The sequence below is a fragment of the Lissotriton vulgaris genome, chromosome 6 (genome assembly GCF_964263255.1).
Source record: "Lissotriton vulgaris chromosome 6, aLisVul1.2, whole genome shotgun sequence".
Taxonomy (NCBI): Eukaryota; Metazoa; Chordata; class Amphibia; order Caudata; family Salamandridae; genus Lissotriton; species Lissotriton vulgaris.
Genome location: NC_141694.1, coordinates 1,251,928,479 through 1,251,951,215, shown reverse-complemented (window position 1 = coordinate 1,251,951,215; position 22,737 = coordinate 1,251,928,479). Strand labels below are relative to the sequence as shown.

Below are 22,737 nucleotides of genomic sequence, written 5' to 3'. Positions count from 1 at the left end.
CCCCCTCACATTCCAGGACATGAGGCTCAACGGAGATGCCCGCCCCATACTAGTATCCCTCCCCACCATGTGTAGATGAGCAGGAAGTTTGTCTATATTTGCGGTGAATCGAGCAGCTTGTGGAGTGAGTCTGTGTGCTGCGCCTCGCAACCACTATTCTACGCGCGTGTGCCCCATGGTGTCGTTCCTGACCCTGTGTACTAACTGAAAACCAAAAACGCATCCTACCCCCAACTCCCCCCCTCCCTGCCCCCCTGCTCAACGGACTCAGAACTGCCCACCCCCCCAACTTAGCAGAGTGCCTGACCCCATCCCAAAACATAGTACTTGCTCGCTGGGGTGAAGGACTCTCCGCAGTCAGCGGCCCCCTTCCACGGCTGCGGAGGCCCTCAGCCCAGTGTCCAAGGCGGCACTGCCGGTCGTCAATGCAGTCAGTTCAGCTGGACCACAGCAGTGAGTCACTGTTCCTCTTCGTCACCCTCCTCCCGAAGTTCATTCAGAGGGGAGAGTACCTCGGCATCCTCCCCGGTGGATTGTGAGCCCGGACGGGACCCAGCATTACGGTGTTTGTTCTGCCTGTTGGAGCGACGCGGGAGGCCCGCCGACCTCCATCCCTCGAGCCATTCCTGCGCCATCTCCGGGGAATCAAAAAACCATGTCTTATTGTCTGCCACAATCCGAAGCTTGGCTGGGAAAAGCATTGAATACGGGATCTCTCTAGCTCTCAGTTCTTTCTTTACTTCGAAAAAAGTTCTCCTTCTCCTTGCGACCTCGGCTGTGTAGTCCGGAAAAAAGGCCAGCGTAGAGTTCTGGATCTTAATAGGGGGTGATGTCCTCGCCGCCTGCAGGATGGCGTCCCGATCCCTGAAATTAAAGAGTCTCGCTATGATCGGCCTGGGGTTGGCGCCCGTTTTCTGGCGTCCTCCAGGGATCCTGTGTGCCCTTTCCACTGTGAAAAACGCGGAGAGTCCTTTAGGCTGTAGATTCTGCTTGATTAAGTTCTCTACATATAGGTCCATCGCCCTCGTGTCTTCCGATTCCGGCACACCTATTATACGGATGTTGTTGCGCCTCGAGCGCCCTTCCCGGTCATCGAGCTTGTCACGCAGTTCCCTATTTTCCTTCGAGATGCGTTCCATACTAATCTGCAGCTCCGACACATCTTCCACCAAGGACTTGGTCACCACTTCCATATTGTTCACTTTCTCCGTCATCTTTTGGAAGCCCGCCCTTATTAGTGTGATTTCAGCCGAGATCGACCCCACCGTAGTTTGCACTTGCGTGAGGGCCCGCATGACATCGTCCAGGGTCGCCTCCTTGCCCCCGCCGCTTCCGCAGTCTTGCCCTGCTGTGTTTTGGCGTCTGGGGGGGAGGAATTGGGTTTCTCATACGCAAACCGGTCAAGGCGGGATTGCGCTGCTCCGTTTTTCGGCCCCTTGCCAGCCATCTTGGCAGCAGGGCTCTTCGAAGGTGAAGGTAGCCGGTGTCTCAGTCCTTTGAACCGATGTAGCTGGTCGTTTGCACTCACACTTGGGTCAGACCCACTCGAATCCCCTCCGGATGGCCACGGGCCCCTTCCAATAGCCCACGTGGCTCTCAGTGGTTCAGCGTGAACCCCGGGAACTGCGTCTGGTCCATGCGATAACTGGCGACACCACAGGGCCCCTTTCCTTTCTCGCCGCTCCCGCAATGACCAGCGGGAACGGTGGGGTGAGGCTGGCCGCTGATGATTAGATCCAGTCGTGGGGCGGTCTTTGTAATGTTCTCCCCTGGAAGAGCGGTCTCTGCTGCACCCCAATATCGTATATGCCTCCCCCACTCTGCGGCCGTCGATCCTTCTGCCTGGTGCTTCCTTTCCACTGTATGGCCTGTATTATTGGCAGCTATTTCGGCCCGGGTCCGAGGAGAAAGTCCTGGGTGGATGATCCCCAGCACCCGGTGTCAGCTCTGGGAGGAGTGTCAGGAAGGTCCGGAGCCCGCCCGGGCTTTCCACAATGTAATGCGCCCCCAGTCTGTGGGGGGGCCCGGGTGCTATATTTTGTCCTGCCTTGCGGTGAAGAGCCACTGCTAGTCTGTCCCTGCGCTCCGTTTGCGACGCCGGGCTGCAGCCGCTGATGCAGGGCTATCTGCGAGTCCCCAAGATGGCGGTCCCTACCTCGGACGTTTCAGCTCCGAGCGCTTCTTCCCGCTCCCGTGGGGTGTCAGGGCAGTTCTCCTCCTTACCTCGGAGGGGTGCCTGGGTCTGCACTCTGGGCTCTTTAATTCCGGTGGCTTTATCCGGGCGCCGATGGTTCTCCTTCGTCGTCTTCGGCCGCGGGCGGGCGCTTCCGGTGTCCCTCTGCCCGGATCAGTCAACTTCCTGCCGGCTCAGCTGGTCATTCCACTCCCCGGCCCGGACACTCCGCTCAGGCCCACACGGGGTCCGCTGAAAACTGGACTTCCTGACCACGCACTGAAGTCCCGCTGTTCCGTGTCTCTGCCGCCCGGTCCTGGGCTTCGTTGCCTTCCCGCCTGGGAAATGTCATGCACGGGTAGGTGTTCGGATTTCTTTAGGAGGCCGCCTCTATCACGGAGCTCTCCTCCTAAGCTGCCGCCATCGTTGGCTGCTAGCCACGCCCCCCTAGTTAGCCAAGTTTAGTGCCAAGTTTGAGTTCCCTTTTAGCTCTTTATCTATAGATTTCGTCCAGCTTAACAATTGATTATATTTGAACTTCGAGACCGAGTTTTCACAAGTTGCTGAAAGGTGACGCCAGGAGATAAGTTTCTCGGCAAAAAGTAGTTGCCCCCATGTGGTGATACCAGCGCTTAAAAGGGGTAGCGCGAGGGCATCAGCCAAACACAGCGGCGTCCCTGGGGAGTCCCAAACTATGGCAATTTCATTATAATAGGGGATTTTTAAAAGGCTTCTCACCTGAGACCAAAGCTTTATAGCTGATAACAAAATCTTCAATTTTACCTTTTTGAAAAATTTTGGGTGACCAAATTTTAAAAGGAAGCACCCTGCTTGTTGAGTGAAGTCAGTTGTAAGAGCTTTATAGAGGGGTGAAAAAGTTGAACTCCCCATCATTAGTTGCTGACATTGTGTTAAATGGAAAGCACAGAAATACATATATAATTCAGGAGTTGCTATACCTTCATATTCTTTTTTCTTTCTAAGTTTCTTTAAAGCTATTCTTGGGTTTTTGTTTCCCCACATGAAACTTGAAAAAATCCCTTGCACCTTCTTAAACCAAATCTTTGGGAAATCTAAGGGGATGCTATTACACAAAAAAAATGATTTTGGCAAAATTGACTTTTTTCATAAATTAGATTTACCCAAAAAGGAAAGTGAGAGTGCCCCCCATGATTGTAACTGAGAGCTAACTTTCTTTGTTGCTTTATCAAAGTTAACTTAGGCTATTCTGTCAATGTTTTAGACTATCTGGATTCCAAGATATCTTATTTCCTTTTTTGTGTAAATACTCCTAAAATTAGTATTCCATTTCATTATTACTGTTTTTTGTTGATTAAGGAGGTATCCAGAAACCTTTCCAAAGCTCTCTATCTCTGACCATATCTCTTTGTACAATCTTTCCAGATTACCGGTGAAAAATTATAAGGTCATCCACATACAGACCAATTTTTTTCTCCCAGCCATTGCATCTGATGGGGATGATGTTCTGGCAGGCTCTTAATTTACAAGCAAGGGGCTTAATGTAGATATTGAAAAGTAAAGAGGAAAGGGGACAGCCTTGTTTGGTTCCTCCTCCAATTTGTATTGATCTAATTAGTTTCCTGTTAACGAGAATTTTTGCTGAAGGATTTTTGTAAATGGTTTTAATTGCTGTCAAACATGTTTCACCTAAATTAAAACGCTGAATTACTTTGAACAGGAATGACCAATTGACCCGATCGAAAGCTTTGGCAGCATCGAATGTCATTACTGCCAAATGGGTCTTATAAGTCTGAGCCATATCTATTGCCCCAATTAGGTTGTGTGTCAATTGTTCTGATTTTTTGAAGAACTCCATAATTTCCTAAAGTACAGCAATGTGAGGTTTACTAAATTGCTGTCAAGGAATTACAATTTTAGACAAAATGTGTGTTTATGTGTCTATTGAGATGAACAGCCTTAATATCTATAGTCACTCTTGGAGAGCTCTATATTATTGTAAATAACAATTAACTCTATGATGTCGGATATGCTGTTTTTATAATGCAGACTATGAATTTATTTTGTAAGAGTGCCTCGAAGAATATTTCAGCAATTCAGACAGAAGGCGATTTATTTGTCTTCAATAGATAAAGTATTGTTGTTCTTGAACTGTTTGGTCTTTGTCTCCTATTGGTTGGCCATCACTGAGTGTTTTTTTCCATATAGAACCAGGGTTCTTTTTGTGGCTCTCCAGGGCATCTCCTGCTAGGATTAGGAATCTCACTTGTCTCATAGGGTTCATATCAACTATTCAATGCTACCAGTATCCTGGTTGTAAATTGACCGGTCTAAATGAAGCAGGGACTTAACAAACGGTTCAATGAGTTTCTTGTCTAACATCAGGAAATTTGGTAAAGCACTGTTCAGCCAAAAGGAAGATACTGCTAGTGTTGCATGCAATTTATTTTTGCCTTGTATGGCTCTCTTGTGGCGCTCCCTTCCTTATTGAGCTGTCATGATATCTTCTCCCATCTCAAAGTCAGAGCACCATATCTATTGTTGGTCATACTTTATATTGAAAGTATTATTCTTGATCCAGATATGTTTCAGTTTTTCATAAACCTTGCATTACATTGTATTGTATCTGAACTGAAGAAGATATCGAACCAGAGTAGGGATGCAGTAGCCAAGAATGACAATGTGGAAAAAGTTAACCTTTTTCACTTTTTTGGTGCACCCCCACTTCCTATATTGATTAGTTAATATGGAACGTCAAACTGTCTGTCTTCCAAAGAGATTACATTCTGAAATATAAAGTGTCAATTAATGTTAATGCACATTGTTGGACTGAGGTATTTCAAAACACTGAAAATATTGCATCACCACTATTTTATCCAGATAAGTAACATGCACATAAATCTGCCGTACAATGTTTTAAACTATTTGCTTCCTCCGTCAATTGTAGCACCACCATGTCTGAGAAGGTAAAAATGCATGTGCTGCAGAATAGTAGTGTATTTTCATCACTGAGAGTATAAATATCAACAGCTATTGTCAAATTTTCAAAACATTATGACTTTAAATGGTATTTTCCAAAGCTTGAAAGTCTGCAATTCTTCCTCTTAAAGACACACTTGTAAATTATTTCACAGAATTTCGGTGTTCTAGTTCTGACACGCGTTTGAGGAAAGAAGAGTCAGATTTCCTCAAACATCATGGTACTGAAGGTGAAGAATGCAGTCTCAGTCCAAGCCCCAGTTCAGGTAATTTGCAAATTCACGTTCCCCCTTATATTTTTTAGATTGCTGCGAGACTGGTTCCTTCTAAATGTAAACCATGTGATTGCGGTGTAACTTCACCGTTATATATATCTTCTATTGAAGACGTATTTGAATATGTGTCGGGTTCATTTTTAGGTCTCGCCTGAGCCAGCGCATGTGTTGCTCTGGCGAGACATTTAGTGTGTGGGCTTTAAAAAGCCGACCACAGCTTTTTGGGTGGCATAGAGCGTGTGGTTACATACACAGTTACAAGCAGAGGCGCCATCTAGCTTTCCTCTCACTCTCCCAAGCGCGAACACCTCGCTCTGCCTCTCTGTCTTGCTCGTGCTTCAATGCCTCTCCCCCACCACAGAGCGCGTCTCACGGCCGCAGGTCTTGTTTTTTTTTAGCTTGGCCCCCTTACTTAACCTCTTAATCTCCCTGTGCCATTCCCCACACCACCTCACCCCTCCCACAACAATGCATGCCCACCCCGTCAACCCTCCAATGACGCTGCTTGTTTGTGTTGTGCTTATTGCTTCCTTGTGCTCACCTTCCGTTCTTTTCTTGCTTCCCCACCCCTAGCTATTGTCAGTTTGCAGCACCATCCCTCCTGCCCTCCATAGTCCGTTTGCCCCCCCTTTCCACCACCAAGGTAACCCTGCTGGTGTTCTGAAGGCATAAAGAGGACTGTGCATTTTGATATTATTCTGTTGCATTTGTTGTGAGTTTGAAGACCGAGGTAAAGTGTCATTCAATATATTCTGACATACTGCTGTTTATTTAACAAGGAGATGGGTGTTTACTTTTCTTTCCTTGATGACAAATGGGGTGAATTTTATAATGTGAAATAGGTGACAGTCTTGCAGGAGTACAGCGAGTATTGATAGAAAAGCTGCAGAATGTCACATGTTTTCTAACACAATAAAATGTTATTACGTGTAATGGCCTTTTCAACCATTCCAAAATATATTGTCAGCAAGAAAAGTTCCATTGAGACACATTGTTGTATTTGTAATTCTGAGGTAAGAGGGAATTTTAATAGAATCAAAACGAACCAAGACACTTCACTTGTGTGATGCAAAAATGATAAATATGCACACAGAAATAAGATTTCTGCCCATTATCGTTTGCACCTAGGTTTATCAGTAAAGGTGCATGCCTGATGCTAATCTAATGGCCATTTCAGTTGAAAATATGCTATGTAAAAAGCAGCACCCTAGCACACCATGTTTACTTTGGGACAATGAGCTGCACAGTGCACCACTGGACACACACTACTTGTACACCATTCTTGTGCCGCAGAGCGTGGCTCATTTGCTACACTTTGCATAACACTTGGATTTTTACAGCCCCTACACTTAAATGCAGGGCTCTGAGAGTGCTTATTGGACTGGAGCTGTCAGTTCTCATTCACAAAATTACGTAGAATTGAGGTCTTCAACCCTCAAATGGGTTATTTGAAAAGGACAGAGATGTCTCCGCAGAAAGTAATTCTAATTCAAAAGACATTTCATTCAGTTAGTTGAAGTTTGAACACGATCAGGCTACTTTATTGGCAAATAAATGAATGAATAATTAAGTAAAAACAATAAATACATCTCCATCAGCTTTACAGGTCTTGGGCAATAATTTTAGTTCAATCTAATAATTTAAGTTACATGTCCTGCATGTATGATGACATTGGCATAGCCAATAGGTCTCGCCTATGGGACCTTATAAGTGTTTAACCATGCAACAGTTGATGTTGTTGCACAAAGGATATTGTGCTGCATAACTAAATACTTATAAGGTCCCAAAAGCTATACCTATTGGCTATGCCAATGCTTGTTTAGTCTTTTATTTTTTGCAGTTTTATATTGTGCGAACCCAATCAGCATCAGTTACATTATTTTTTAGGCACATTCAGCTGAACAACTGTGAGGTGTTTTAAAGCTTATTGTAATGAAGCACTTTATCTCAAGTGTTAAATTGTTCTGGGAATTAAGAGGATAAATTATAGCGATTTCTCAACCATCCCGCAATTAAAACATTTTTCAATCTGACTGGTCGAGCAAACTTTATCTCCTGTCAGACTTTCAGTAATGCAAACCCCAAAATAGGTTCGCAGACTGAAAGGTCTTTGATTGGCTGGCTGCAACTTCAGAAAAATGTTGCACTCCCATTAGAAGACTAGTTCCCTCGTTGCTGAAAATAATAATGAAATTTGAGGGAGGGGGATAATTCCTCCATCACCTGGTTCAGGTGTGGTGGTTGTAGGCTGAAAGAACCCCTCCCCCCATGTGGGACGTTAAAATTAAAATAAATGCATATTTAGCTGCAAGGCTCTCAAACTCTCAGGCTGGGTTAGCACTTCCCTCCCTATGACATTTGCAAACCGTAGTCAAGGGTCCAGCATAGGTCTACAAGCCAAAGATTGTATACAATGTGGGTAGGTTGCCAGTGATGAGTAAGCTGCCAAAGGTTGTGCACAGCGGTTGTTAGCCTCCCGTAGTTGGTTGCCACACTGGAGACTTGGTGGGGGTGCTGCGAGCTAGTCCTGAAGCATTGGGGACCGAGAGGGACCCCGTAGAGGCAGCACTGGTGGACCACCCTGGCCTTGAGCTGCACGGGTGAGGGTTGGGATGCCTGAGTGGCACTCTAGAGCAGGCCAGCCGAGCCACAGATTGAAACCCTGTGGAGAGGAGTGACATCGGAGGGCAAGAAACTGCAGCAGACCACTGGAGGTGGTTAGGGGTGAGGGAGAGGCAAAAGGGAGCTGGTGCTGGCGAGAGACCCTGATCCCCAGACTTGAGAAGAGTGGCAGAGGCCGGGGTAAGCACAAACGACACAGCAGCCCTACAGCAAATAGGCTGCCATGCTTGGGCACCTGCTCACAACTTCTCCCATTAGATGTCACCACTGGTGCAGGCGCAGGAAAGACAGCCCCTCAGCCTCACCATGTACTGGGGAAACATCCCAGCAGGCCCTCCCTCCCACAAAAGTGATCTCAACTCTGAAAAATGAGTCCGAGTGGCCAAGTTTTGAAGAGTTGTACGCGGTGCAGAAGTCCACAACGTCAGGCTCTAAGCCGACAATGTTATTGTGGTGCTTAAAACCCATTGTGGGTCCTGCCGGCCTTATTGGAGCTGGGGCATTTTTGAAGGACCTCAGGCTTCTGCTTCAACTTCCCAAAGCGCAGGCACTCAACCTTTTAGTCATGCCTCCTATACAAGATCAGCTGGTTGCTTGATATTCACTAGTGTGGGCGGACTCCTCGGTGACATATCTCGGAATACATAGGAGAGACAGTGGCCACCAATGATTGAGCCTTATTTTGTCAGGTCCTTACAAACCTCGTTCAGTCAAAACACTACTGTGTCTCATGGCTTGGGAGGATGGCAGCTTTGAAAATGACAGTCCTACTGAAGGCTCTATCCCTGGTCCTGGCCCCTCACTGACACCCCCGGCGAGTATACTTATATCTCTCGAGGCTGAAATCTACTGCTTTGCCTGAGAGGGACAGAGGCCATTCATAAACCGCATCTAGCTTCACCCAGCCTCAGAGAGCGGTTTGGGGGGCTCTAATCTTTACCACTACTACCAGGCAGCGCTACTTCAGTTCCTAGTTGAGTGGAGTTATAAGGAGTCTGAAAAGCCCTGGTGCTTTATGGATAGGGCTTTAGCAGGAGAGCATCTCTGAAAAATCACTTGGCTACGAAAGAACCAGCGAGCCTGGGGCTGTACTCATCCCCTGTAACGAGTGCCACCTTTGGGGTGTGGGAACAAGTTGCCATTCGGAGGGCTTTGACCTCGTTCCCCTCACCGTTGATGCCAATCCTGGCAGGCGGCTGGCTGTAGATCGACTGGTCACATGTTTGACTCTGAAAGGCTTATTCCCTTCAAATGACTTCAAGCCGACTATGGCAGAATAGATGCATTACCTTCAGATCCACCACTGGGTCACCCACCCAGACATCAGAGGGGGCCGCAACTTGCCCTTACACCCTTTGAAAAATGGCTCTTGTCCAAAGAGAGCGAGCAACTCATTATCACCGAATTATATGCCCTCTTGCTGCAACAATATATATTGAAGAAAGCATCGGATCAGAGACGATAGGCGCTTGAGTTAGGGTGTACCATAACACAAAAGGAATAGGGGAACATCTACTGCATGGCACGCCATACATCACGCAACACTGTGAGTTTCGAAACCACCGCTAAAATTGCTATGTATTGGTAATTAACACCAGTTAGAAATCATGGGGAAACCCAATCATGGTGCGGACTGCTGGAGGGGCTCTGGGGACCCTACTCCATCTACTTTGGTCTTGTCCTAAACTCACACGGTACTGGGATGCAGTTCTGACTGACATAGACACATATTTCGACAAATAGATATCCTGCTTCCCTGCATAGATTATCCTGGGGCTCCCCAATCCCAATCTCTTGACCTTTACCCTTTATTCCAGGAGGGGACGGCACGTTGGTTTGGCCCTGGGCGTGGTGCTGCAGGCAATCCTCTTGCTTTGGGGCACAGAGAAATCCCAGACACATACTGCTTGGCTCCCTAGAATATGGCACATACTGGGAATGTAACGTCTGACCCGTCCATCAGCTAGCTGTTTACCGAGAGTTGTTGTTGCCGTACATCTCACTGCTTTCTGCAGAATTCTATGAATTAACGTGCCCTAAGTATCAATGCTTGTTCCAATTGATGGAGCCAGGGGATTGGACGTGTCCGGGGTGGGCAGAAGGTGGGGTGCGGGATGTGGAAGGGTCGACTGATATTTGAATGCATAATGCAAGATTGAGTACAGGGAGGATGAAAGGCGGTAGGGGAAGTGGTAGTTGGGACAATGTATTGATTATTTCTGTTTCTCTTATTGCTATGCAGGGCAAAAAGTAAGGGACATCTCCCAGTCTGTATGTTCGTATCAGATACACTAAAATTATAATAAAAACAGATATGAACTGTAAAAAACACCGTTAAATAGTGGTGGTTACAAATTAAAACCGAAAAAACACCGAAATTCTCAAGTGATTGTTAGAACTCCAATTTATAACTTGCACAACAGCCATGCAAACCATATCTCACACTACTATATTTATATACCCTTCAGTGGCGTGAAGGCAACAGGGCAATGACCAGAGTACCTTCAAGTGGTGCTTGCTTTTTCCATAGTATGCATCGTTCTACTGTATAGCCGCTTTGTGCCCAACCTTGTACCACATTCCAAGCAGCATAATAACTTTAAGGAATCCTGTGTTCTGCCATGTGACGAGGGTGTGGTGTAGATCATAGCTTCCTGAACTCTGAAATGACTCACTAGGGTTTGAGTTTTGACTTCATCACCTGTCAAAAAATTGTACCATTCTGAAAAAATCGCTTTGGCTGTGACAGTTATTGTATATATGTGTTATGCAAATATGTTGAATGCCAACTGTACAATGTGCTTTATGGTACTGTGCCAGATACTTTTTCATGTCCCTATCCCAATCACACTAGCTTCTAGAATCCACAAGACCCCGTACGCCTTGTGTTTTGATGCACACACTCCTGTCTGAAAAACTCCTACAATAGAAAGTAAAATTCTCTGCTCTTATGTAGAAGAAAATTTATGTGGAGGTCAAGACTGCTTCAGAGGTCAATTGTTGGGGACACGGATACAGCCTAACCTTTTCATTGTCCGGGTAATACAGATTACGGAGTAATGTTTCAATGATAATTCGGTTGTAAAACATCAACATTTAAAATGCAAAGTCAAGTGACTGTCAAACAGTAAAAACAGAGAAATGATGTACTAAACTTACCTGGAATGCGTTGCACCAGCCTTGTGGCTTTTGCTTAGATCTCCGACCCTTTTGAAGGGGCAGGAAAATAACAGGGCTTCATGTAAACACAAACATTTTGAAAAGCAGAATTTAGGAAACTAAAATAATTCATGCTTAAATGTCTTGGAAGCAAACAATACCCTTCTCAGCGGTCTCCCACTTCCCGTAAAGAATACCTTATGTCAAGTATTATATGTTTCTCTATGCTAAGATATTGTGCATGCATGTTTAGTTTTCTAATCTGACTGGGTTTCCTATTAGTTGTTTCAGTGTGTATAAAAGCAGAGGAAGAAATCGATCCCATGCACCATGAGGATGGTGATCAAAGAGACCGCATCAGTAGGTCAACAAGTAAGACATGAATGCGTAACTACTTATAGCTGCATGCATGATGCTTTGAATAACTTCTCCTTTTCCAACATCTGGTGACACAAAGGTCTCTTCTTAGTAGCTCTAGTTCTTTAGGCCTAAACTTTTACTGCTTTGTAATGTCATTAGTTTTATTACATTTTTGATAGGCTACAGTTCAATGGCCCTTCATCACGCAAAAATACTATTCGTCCAGCAAACTTTTATTTCACTATGTCAGCAAGTTAAATCTGGTATAGAGTAAAATGTCTGATGGTATTCCAATCTCTTCTGACTCCATTTGCTCTAAAAGGATAAAGGTAGAATTAAAGGTATGAGTTTCAATAATAGGCTTAACCTCAGTACTAGCACTCAGTGCCAATTCATAAATATTTGATGTATTAGTTTCTTTTTAAATTACGTTGTCTGACTTTTTTTACTTGAATAATTTCCTCACTATTGAGTTCATTTATTTATGATTTAAAACTTTTTATTGAAATTCATCAACATTCAATATGTTTGATATTACAAAAGCTGTATCGTTGCTATAGATACATGTTTGACATATGGCACAGCTAAGCGATCAGGGCCTATAGAGAACATATCAGAATAAAGTCAAAACATAACATACAGTGAAAAGGAACCTTATTATAACCCCTCCCTCTACCCCCCACCCCATTCCTTGTCCCCAAATAAATGATCATAGGTGTTGCCCGAGTCCCGCTATTCGAACGTGGGCATTACTTCCCTGCCAGTTGTGGGTCAGAGAGCCATAACAGGGAGAGATACCTGGGACAGGTGATTTCCCCCAATTTGGAGGAAAGAAGGGACAAAAATGGTTGCCAGAGCTCATTAAACATGGATCCCTTCCCTGCTATTGTCAAGGTCAATTTCTCCATCCCCAGGACGTGCCACAGATGGTATAGGCAACCTGTGAGGGTAGGGATTTGGGAGGTGTGCCAATGTGTTCGTATGTTTTGCACTGCGGAGCCCAGCGCTATTGCCATCAACCGACCTCTTCGGGATCGAGTTAATTTATTTAGAGGTTTGTCACCTCTTTTTCCCCACTTGTTTTCCTTGCCTTTTCCATTTGTGCAGGCTGCGAATCAGTGACGGACCTCTTGCCACCCACCTCAGACTTCTCCTGCAGGACCACAGTTTAAAAGACCCAGAAAGAAATATGCAGTATTTTTGGAATACATTTAGTTGAAAGACTAGGAGAGTATGGCACCATTTTTCTGGTTGGGCATTTCTGGGACATTCCTAGAAAGGTTTTCTTTTGTGGTTTCTGGCCACAGACATTTCAACAAGTCCCTAAATTCTTCTCCAAAGAACAAGATCTCACAAACGAAATGTGTGAAGAATGACTCATGTAAAAAATGGCTAGCAGGAAGCAATATCAGGTAATAGTTTTTCCCCAAATGGTTAGCTCGGCAGAGTAGCCAATTTTACTAGAAATTGAACCTAAATAGCATCAGATAGAAATAGTAAATAGCTATTGAATAGTGGTTCATGCTACACCTTTTCTAAGGTCTACCTTTCAGTTTTTCATTTTCTTCAGCAGCTCAATGTTTCATTGGCCAAGCAGTTCAGGACTTGGAAAGTGACATCCATAGACAAAAATTAGTCTAGGAAATCCGCTACTTTTACAATATAGAATGGATCAGTTCACTAAAATCAGTTGAGGATTCTCAATAGTGTAGCATACGTAAGACCAAAGTAAAAGTCCACAACCAGAGAGAGGGGGTTTTTGGATGCTAAGATCAATCAATCGGTACTTGTGCAGTGCGGCTTATCACCCGAGTGGGTATCCAGGCACTGTGCTGCAGGTGTCGGTCAAAAAGCCAGGTCTTGAGTCCTGCCTGAAGTGGGTCGTCAGCGTGGGTGAAGTAGGGAGGTGGAGGGGAAGGATGTTCCAGGACTGGGCAGCAAGGTGGGAGAAGGAGCATTCTCTGGAGCAGCAACAGCGGATGCATGTTATCTGTCCAAGTGCGAGGCGAGCGGAGCAAAGGTTCCTGGGAGGTCGGCAGAGATTCAGCCAGTGGTTCCTGTTGGCGGATCCTTGGTCATGGAGGCCTTTATAGTGAGAAGTTTGAATTGGAATCTTTTCTGGATGGAGAGTCATTGGAGGTCTTTCAGGTGCTTAGTGATGTAGGTTCTGTTAGGCAGGTTGAGTATCAGTCTAGCTGCTGCGTTCTGGATCGTATGGAGTCTTTTCATGAGTTCAGTGGAGGTGCCTGCATAAAGTGCATTGCTGTAGTCCATCTGGCTGGTGATTAGGGCCTGCGCCACCATTTTCCTAGTGCTTATGAGGCGCCATTATAAGATACATTTGTCATTTGACCATTTTATGACAATTTTTACTTTAGACACAAATGCTTCAACTACTTTAGTATTTTTGTTCTGGAGACAGCATATACACTAAAGTATACAAAAAAGTGGTGGATGGAATGCTTCAGTGTGCACTGGACCCTTATCTGGGCATACCCGTCCCACTTAGGATCACACACTAAAGTATACAAAAAAGTGATGGATGAAGTTTACTACCACAATCTGTTTCTTTCTGCCTCAAGTCAGTATAGTTCATGAATGTAAGCAGTGACTAGGGCCACATTCAACCCCACTTATGTGCTTACAGAAAGCCAACCCAATCTATTATCTCAACTCTTATTCCAGGTCCTGGTTCTTCTTTGTTCCCATCAACAGGGTAGGGGGCTGCTCCAGGGAAGTTCATTTCAAAGAGGGCAGCTGCCACCCAGCACCCGTCCATCATTTCACATCCTCACTGTCTTCCGCTTGGGAAAGAGAAGACGTCGCCTCTCAGCTCCTTTTACCAGGCCACATGTGTTAGGTAGGCCGTCAGCTATCAGGTGGCTGATTTAGGCACAAAGCCTTTAAGTCATGTCCGATTCATTTAATCTTTTCAGCTACATAATAGCCTCTTGTTCCTAACCTCTTTTTATGGGGTCATTTTGTCAAAGTCTTTGACAAATAAAGGATTATCTGATAGAGACTTGTAACTGCAAATTTCACACCTTAGAATATTCCCCAGGCTTCAGATTGGATCAGGAAAATATTGAGCAGTTCCCATGCGCACCGGTAGGTGGCGTCGATCGGCTCTGCGTCGATGCCTCCCTCAACGGAAGTGACGTTGTGGTGCCTTCATAAGCCCAGATCTGGAGAGGTACTTCAGACAATTTTTGGCCAACTGTTTTTGACTTTTTATTAAAAATAAATTTTCGAGCTTGTACCCAGTGTGCTAGAAATATTCCCCCTGTGAATCCTTCTTGCCTCAAGCCTTGTGGGGATTGTCACCATCAGATGGCGATGTCCGATTGTCACTTGGTTTGTCTCTGGTGTCGGGACACGCCCAAGGCCTACGCCGAGTATACACTTATAAACCTGAAGGCAATGCAAGGGTGGGTGATGAAGTTCCTTGCAGCGCGGCAGAAGAAAGCTCCACCTTATTCCCGATCTTGTTCCTGTGGACTCTTTCGAGGTGGCTCCTGGAGTCATTTCAGCTGAAGGTCATCTTTGAAGACCTCCTCATCGAAGTCAGGTAAGCAAAAGCACAATAAGTCAAATCGGTCATTGGCTTTCCCCTTCCAACCTCGTGCTTCTAGGCCCGCTCCTGCCCTCCAGCAACAGAGCGTGCTGCAGGCCCTGCCTTGCACTACCTGGAGTTTTCAGGCACCAGGGCGACTCCTGCCCAGTTACTGGATATTTTATGACGACATGCACAGTGATCCAGCGGTAATTTCATCCATAATTTCTCAATGCAAAACCTCATTTACCTCCATTTTACAGCTGAAAAGGTGTTGGACTCTTGACACCGTGTATTACCTTCAGGAGACTTTACATAAACATGAAAAATCATAAATGCAATTACTATTTAAGCAAATAAAGAGAGTTGTGAGTATTTTAAAGGGTTTTATTTTCTAGTTAAAAGTTTAGGTTCTCTGAACCTTTATACATTAGTCCAATATCAATCAGGTTACAGAATTTGGAAACCAGGAAAATTAGAATTAATACAGAACATAATATAGGTTGCATACAAAGCATTCCATAAAGGAAGGGAATGAGGCATCAAATGTCAGTCAGAATTCTTTAAAGAGTTCAGGAAAATATAATTCAATAGTCAATTATGAAAGGCTAATCAATAATTAATAATTGGCAAAAATCTTCCATAAAGAGAAATAAATGCAAAAGAGAAATACATCTTTTCAAACATAGTTAGACAAAGCATAAACTTAGAGTTTTATCATCTAAATCTAAACATGTTCCCATCAGCTGCATTCTCTGCCCTGGTCTGTTACATCTGCCTCTCTATGCTTCACAAGGAGAGAGACAGCCCGCCCTTCACAAGACCACAGAGGAATGTGATCTGCCTTGCCAAAAATATGACGTGCAAGGCTAGCCTATGCACCCCACCTTCCTCTATCTCTCATCAGAAGCATTCTCCTCCCAGACTGCACCTGCGACGTTCGTGCACCTAACCCATATGATATCTGATCTCATCTGCTTCTTCTCCTCTCCTCCCTCTCAGACTAAGGCTCTAAGGCTTAAGGCTCTAAAAAGCAAAAAGCAAACACACCCCCTAAGAGGTCATTATTTATACTCTGATTCTTGGCTGGCTATACTAACAATGTTGCAGTTTTCAGTAGAACTCATACTGTGATTGGTTAGCATAGATGACATGAGGGTCTCGCCATCCTGTTCTCATTGGCAAATCCAACCCATACCAGTTTTAACAAAGGAAGTGTTAATACTTAATACAATCTTATGTTTCACATCAATAATGATACAATATGCAACATTAAGGCAGAAAAATGTATCAGACTATTTCCTCCTTCCTTTTACATCGCATGCAGAAATGATACTTTCCACATTGGCACGATAACAAGAATGTACAGTTCACTATGGCCTTGACTTATTGTCTCTTTACTTGAGGCAGCTGGGAGAATCTGCGCATGCGTCTCATTTCAGCACAATTCTCAGCCATGCTGGATTCTTAGGCAGCCATTTTATGGTGGGCTCATAAACAAAAACAAACACAAAGAGTATTAATTTATTAAATAAAACCCATTAAGTTTTACCTCCCCATACTAGTACCCTGTGTTAGTGATTACCTAGCAAACGCTATTAGTTGAAAGCAGCTTTTCTATTACTTGTGCACAACATGCAGAAAAGTGCAATGTACAACATAGCATAAATATGCACTAGTGTAAATTTTTAAAGTGCACACAGTTAATACATACTCATAGCAATATGCTCTAATGTTTTAGAAAGCTTTTCATGCAAAATGCGTTTGCCCCTGTGTAGTGTTGGTGCATGGTTAATTAATACACATTATAAGAAGATGTGTTATGAACTGAATATGCATTGTCTAAATATGCAACAAAGTTAAAGTCTCTTAAGACCGGAACAGGGAGTGTAGATTACAAGGAAAATGAGCTGGGAAGAGAGAACACATTCCATTATTACTTTCAAAGCTAAAGAGGCCACTGAAATCACAAGTTTTCTCTACACTGCAAAAACACATGTTAATTCAGCACAAGCATTTCAGACTGACTAGGCCTCATTTCATGTTTCATAAGCCATGTGTTTTTCACTTGCACCAAAATCTGCGTCATTTTAAATGCAGTCTGTCTGAAGCACAAAAATAAAGCAATGCCTGACTCCAGATGAAATCTGTGCAACATCAACAGCATCTAATAGATCCTCTCCCACTTACATAGATAGGAAGCCAAAGATTCTAGCATTCATTTATAGAGCTGCCTTATCTATCCTTGATAGGGTCCACAGCACGTTTTTGAAAACCATTGTCGAAAATCCGAGAAAGTTCCGTTTGCCTCTTCCATGTCCCTTTCTCTTACTTCTATGGATTTCTCTTTGCTGATAGTACCACAGCTGTAATTCTAGATGACTTTGGAAGCAGCATGTCCTCTTTGAATGTGACTTTAGCCTCTGTGATCAGTGATGCCTTTTAATAATCTGTAGGGGCCATTGTTAAGAAAGATTATCCTCAGGCTAGTGCACTGTAGTCCACTGTAGTCCTTCTGTCCTACTCCATTTATTCTCTGTTTGTGGTTTATGTTTCCAGGCACAAAAGGGACGAGAAATAGCAGGTCATGTTTGTGTTGAATGCACAAGACTCTTAAAACCCTTTGCTTTGTTATTTTCAAGCTCCAAAACCCCGATTTAGGATCAAGTGAATTTCTCTAGATTGACCCCTCTTTCTTGTCCTTTTTTCTGTCCTCTTAAATTTGGGATGAAGGTACAGATTTACCCCAGTCCACCACTGTTTTCTCAAAGCCTCTCTTGGTCACCATTTCTATCCAGAACTTCTACTCATCACCACTGGAGACCACAGGCAAGCCTGATCTTACACCATCCTCGCCTCTCTTCACACGTTTAGAATGCTATCTCTTTACCAAGGTTTGAAGTAAAGGTAAGTGCCACAGGCCAAATCTCCAGTTGGAGGCCAACGCCATCTAATAGAACAGTCGGAGAGGAGGCCATTTTAGGAACAGTGAAATAGGAACATGCCCCGCTTTGTCTGCTACATTTCCCCCTTCCTGCCTCATATCAAGTGAAAGTCACAGCTGAGACCTCTTGCATAAACGCAAATCTGAAATGATTCAACATATTTTGAATTCTAGTTACCTTGTAAAATAGTTGAGCCCTCTGTTTTCACCAACAACAAAATATCTCTGACACTGACATTAAAACACTAAGAATTGTATGTGCTGTCATGTGAACAGTAAATTTCAGAGTTTGAATAGGTTTTTAATTATTTTCTTGCCCCCTAGGACTGCCCTTCCCTACTACTGACTTTTGTGTGAGGAATAAAGAGCCAACTGTGAATTTGTCTGATCATGGTATAGACAGAGGAAAAAGTAGCATTAACCCCAGCCCTGGTAAGTTACTAATGATCTGAAGTACGTTGTAATGTTTTAATTAGGATTGTAATGTCCCTCCAGCATGTAGTTAAGGAACGTTTATAAGCATGGCTCAATTTTCACTATGGTACGTTTGGAGAAAATACATTGTGTTTTGGCTCATTTGCGAAAAGAAGATACTGGGAATATATGTATAAATTGTTCCGTTTCCGACTGCAAAAATGCTATTTTACATGTACAAAGCTCAAATTGCATTTCAGTAACACTTAGTAGTGGTAACTATTTGCAAATAGGAAGGGGCTCCCATTGGACCCCTTTCACCTTTGAGAATGTTAAAAAAATGTATTTTTAAATGCAGGCAATCGTCCCAGGGACCACTGTCTATTCTTAAAAAATTCAATTAAAATGTTTAATTTTTTTCTTTTGAAACTCTTCCCATTTTCCTTTAAAGAAAACGGGCTGCGTTTCAAAGAAAAAAAGATTTCTTTAGATTGACTCCTCTTTCTGTGTCCTTTTTTCTGTCATCTTAAGTTCGGAATGAAGTGACAGACTTAGCACAGTCTGCCACTGTTCTCATAAAGCCACTCTAGGTCACCTTTTCCTTCCAGGTCTTCTACTGATCATCACTGGAGACCAAAGACAAGCTTTGTCTTGCACCATCCTCACCTCTCTTCACACGTTTAGGATGCTAGCTCTTTGCCAAGGCTTGAAGTATAGGTAAGTGCCACGGACCAGACCCCCAGTTGCAGGCCAACACCATCTCAGAGAAGGTGGGAGAGGAGGTCATTTTAGGCATGATGAAAGAGGAACATGTCCCACGCTGGGTGCTATTTTTAGGTCTCGCCTGTCGATGCGCATGCGCATCGAGCAAGGCGAGAGTATTGGGACTTATCTACTCTTTATCCGCACTGCAAGGAATCGTGGCGATTCCTTGCAGTGCCCGTGACTTTTAAGCTCAATGCGCATGCGCATTGAGCTTAAAAGCGCGTGCACGTCCGTCTTTGTTTACCCGCTCCGCCCCCTCCCCTTCCCGCCGTGTCGCATTTCTCCTCCCCTCTCTTCCCTCCGTCTTGTTTATTTTACCCGCTCCGCCCCCTCCCCTTCCCGCCGTGTCGCATTTCTCCTCCCCCCTCCCCCCTCCGTCTTGTATGCCACTCGCAACGCTCCCTGTTGCTGTCTCACACAGGTATGCGTCTCTCTCTCATGTCCTTCTCCCCCGCCCCTCTGCGCTGCTCTCTCCCCCTTGTTAGGTCTCGCCTGTCGATGCGCATGCGCATCGAGCAAGGCGAGAGTATTGGGACTTATCTACTCTTTATCCGCACTGCAAGGAATCGTGGCGATTCCTTGCAGTGCCCGTGACTTTTAAGCTCAATGCGCATGCGCATTGAGCTTAAAAGCGCGTGCACGTCCGTCTTTGTTTACCCGCTCCGCCCCCTCCCCTTCCCGCCGTGTCGCATTTCTCCTCCCCTCTCTTCCCTCCATCTTGTTTATTTTACCCGCTCCGCCCCCTCCCCTTCCCGCCGTGTCGCATTTCTCCTCCCCCCACCCCCCTCCGTCTTGTATGCCACTCGCAACGCTCCCTGTTGCTGTCTCACACAGGTATGCGTCTCTCTCTCATGTCCTTCTCCCCCGCCCCTCTGCGCTGCTCTCTCCCCCTTGTTATTTTATTTGTTTTCTTCAATATTTTCTCTTATTTTTATTCTACTCATTTCGGTTTCTCTCTTGGTCTATCATCTGTCCATTATTACTTTGTTTTCTTTCTCTGGGTCGTTGCTATGTATTTTTTGTTCATTTTTCCTGTGCTTGTCTGTCCCTTTCTATCTCGCTCAATCTGTCTCAGTACACTTCTTTTGCTTCCCCCTTTCCTTCCTCTGCCCCTTGGGGTTTACTGTTTTCTCTTCCATCATCACGCCTTGCTCCATCCCTTCATTCGTGGGAGGCGTGGATGGTGTTTCTCTTCTGTACCTTGAACACACGCCTTGTTTACTTTTAGGCCGTGGCTGTTGTCTTCGCCCGGTTGGTGCTTTATCACGAGCATGAATCTCACGAGCGCCTGACTCACAGTTCAGCTATGTGCAACAGCAGCTGTCAGAGTGGATTGCCTGACCCGCCCATGGCGCCGCCCCACTGCTAATCACACATCACAGCGGCAGCTGCGTGACACGAGGAAGGGCACTGTAGGCGGAAACGGTGTGCTTAGGTTTACAGGTCAAACTCCTAGTAGCGCATAACGATCAAACTCTTAGAACTGCAGGGTGCTCAGGCACCCGAAACTGATAAGAACTTATAATATTGGAATTGCCATTGTTTCGTAATCCGGGCAATTGGAAACGCTTCACTGCCATACGTTTTTATTTGTAAATGTGAATTTGCTGCATTAGCCGCACAATCCACTATCTGCTGCATACTTTGGAGATTTCAGCGAAAATATAGATGCAACTGCAGATTATTAACCATGCTTCAATCTGAGGCAGCCACGGCTATAACCTTTGTAAAACTGGGTGTTTTTCATCTGTTGACACCTTGAATCAGGCCTTAAAAAAATCAAGCCAATAGGTCTTACCTTTTGCACCGTGTAAACCCTTTTGCTGATTCTGATGGAAAACTAGGAATACCCGAACCTTTTCTTACTGCCCTTCTTCTGTAGTGCCTCCTTCCCTTCAGTTTCTTTCAACGACCATATGATTCTCCCCTCGACTGTCTCTTCCCCAACATTGTTTTTTAGGTCTCGCCTGTCGATGCGCATCGAGCAAGCGAGACTATGGGGGCTTATCCACTCTTTGTCCAACTTGCAAGGAATCGTGGCGATTCCTTGCAGTGCCCGTGACTTTTAAGCTCAATGCGCATGCGCATTGAGCTTAAAAGCGCGTGCACATGCCCCCAGCCGCCTGCCTTGCCTACTCTCCCGCCCCCTCACTTCTTGATTGCACGGCCGCTAGGCCGTGCCTCCCCTACTCTCCTCCTCCTACTCTCCTCCCCTCGCCGTCTGTTCCCGCACTCCTCCCACACCCCCGCTCCGCCCCCTCCCCTGCCTGCCATGTCGCGTCACATTTCTCCTCCCCCCTCCCCCCAGCCGCCTGCCTTGCCTACTCTCCCGCCCCCTCACTTCTTGATTGCACGGCCGCTAGGCCGTGCCTCCCCTACTCTCCTCCTCCTACTCTCCTCCCCCCTCCCCTTATCTGGCCTTCCCTCCGTCTGTTCCCTCTCCCCGCTCCGCCCCCTCCCCTGCCCGCCGTCTGTTCGAGACAAGACGAGAATTGAATTCCCTCTCAATAGGTAGGATATTTTACATTATACACCACTACCTGTAAACAAATGTGACAGAAAGGTAAAATAAAGTCACGTTCCAATTAGGAAAAACATTAGCTGTGTGCAGCCAAAAATCAGTGTTGGCAGGACTTAGGTCACATACTTAAATCTTAGGCTGAACATGTCATCAAGACTCTGTTTTCCCAGTTATGGGCTTTTTTTTACCAGTACTAACGTTCAGATGTATTAGTGCAACCGGCTTACTAGTATCAAATCCCAAGAGTGGAAAAAGTGTTCAGGTGACAAGGAGTCACAAAGGAGCTACTCTGCTATAAAACGCTGCGAGTCGTGTCACGAAGCTTGAACGGGGATATTTTTGGAGGGACATCTATTGAGATCAGCTTTTACATCGGCATGTTTATATTAGCATAAGCTCGGATACCTTCCAATTTAACTTCCCCTACAAAAAATGCTCCTCCTACCTGATGCGGTGTATGAGGGGGGTCAACGAAACAATGGATTACTTCCGGTACACATTCTAAAACTTCCGCCCGAAGCGAAACAAAGGAGGAATCACCAAGGTAGACATAAAGAACGGACTACAATCTTCTCGGTGTCCAGTTCGGAATTAGCTAATTTGGATATCTAACCAGTAGCCGTCCTTTTAGAATGTTGTTAGTTTTTCGTCGTATTTTTACAGCAGGTCATGCTTGTTTATTGCTGGTAAAACTGTCGAATACGCACGTGCAAGTCTGACTGTCCGCCCTCCAACATTTATCGGGATTTCACTTGCGCGAGTAACTGTAAGTTCCTTATCTTCATAGTGTTAGTCGGCATGTGATTGAAGTACCGAATTATTGTGAGGATGGTCAACAATAGGAGATGTACGTAGGACTTTTCAAACCCACCCTCACTCACCCTCACCCTCACTCACCCTCAACCCCTCACCCTCACTCACCCTCACCCTCCCTCACCCTCACTCACCCTCACCCTCCCTCAACCCCTCACCCTCACCCACCCTCACCCTCAC

General features: G+C 45.1%; 1 protein-coding gene across 1 annotated transcript in view; it reads left to right on the top strand.

Moving 5' to 3' along the window:
* Positions 1–22,737, top strand: part of LOC147708705 (uncharacterized) — a 389,106-nt gene that overhangs the window by 156,169 nt on the left and 210,200 nt on the right. Inside the window, exons 5-7 of the mRNA XM_086927355.1 lie at positions 5,287–5,397; positions 11,470–11,559; positions 18,369–18,476. Of these exons, the coding sequence (XP_086783481.1) occupies positions 5,287–5,397; positions 11,470–11,559; positions 18,369–18,476 (309 nt within the window). The remainder of the gene's footprint in view (positions 1–5,286; positions 5,398–11,469; positions 11,560–18,368; positions 18,477–22,737) is intronic.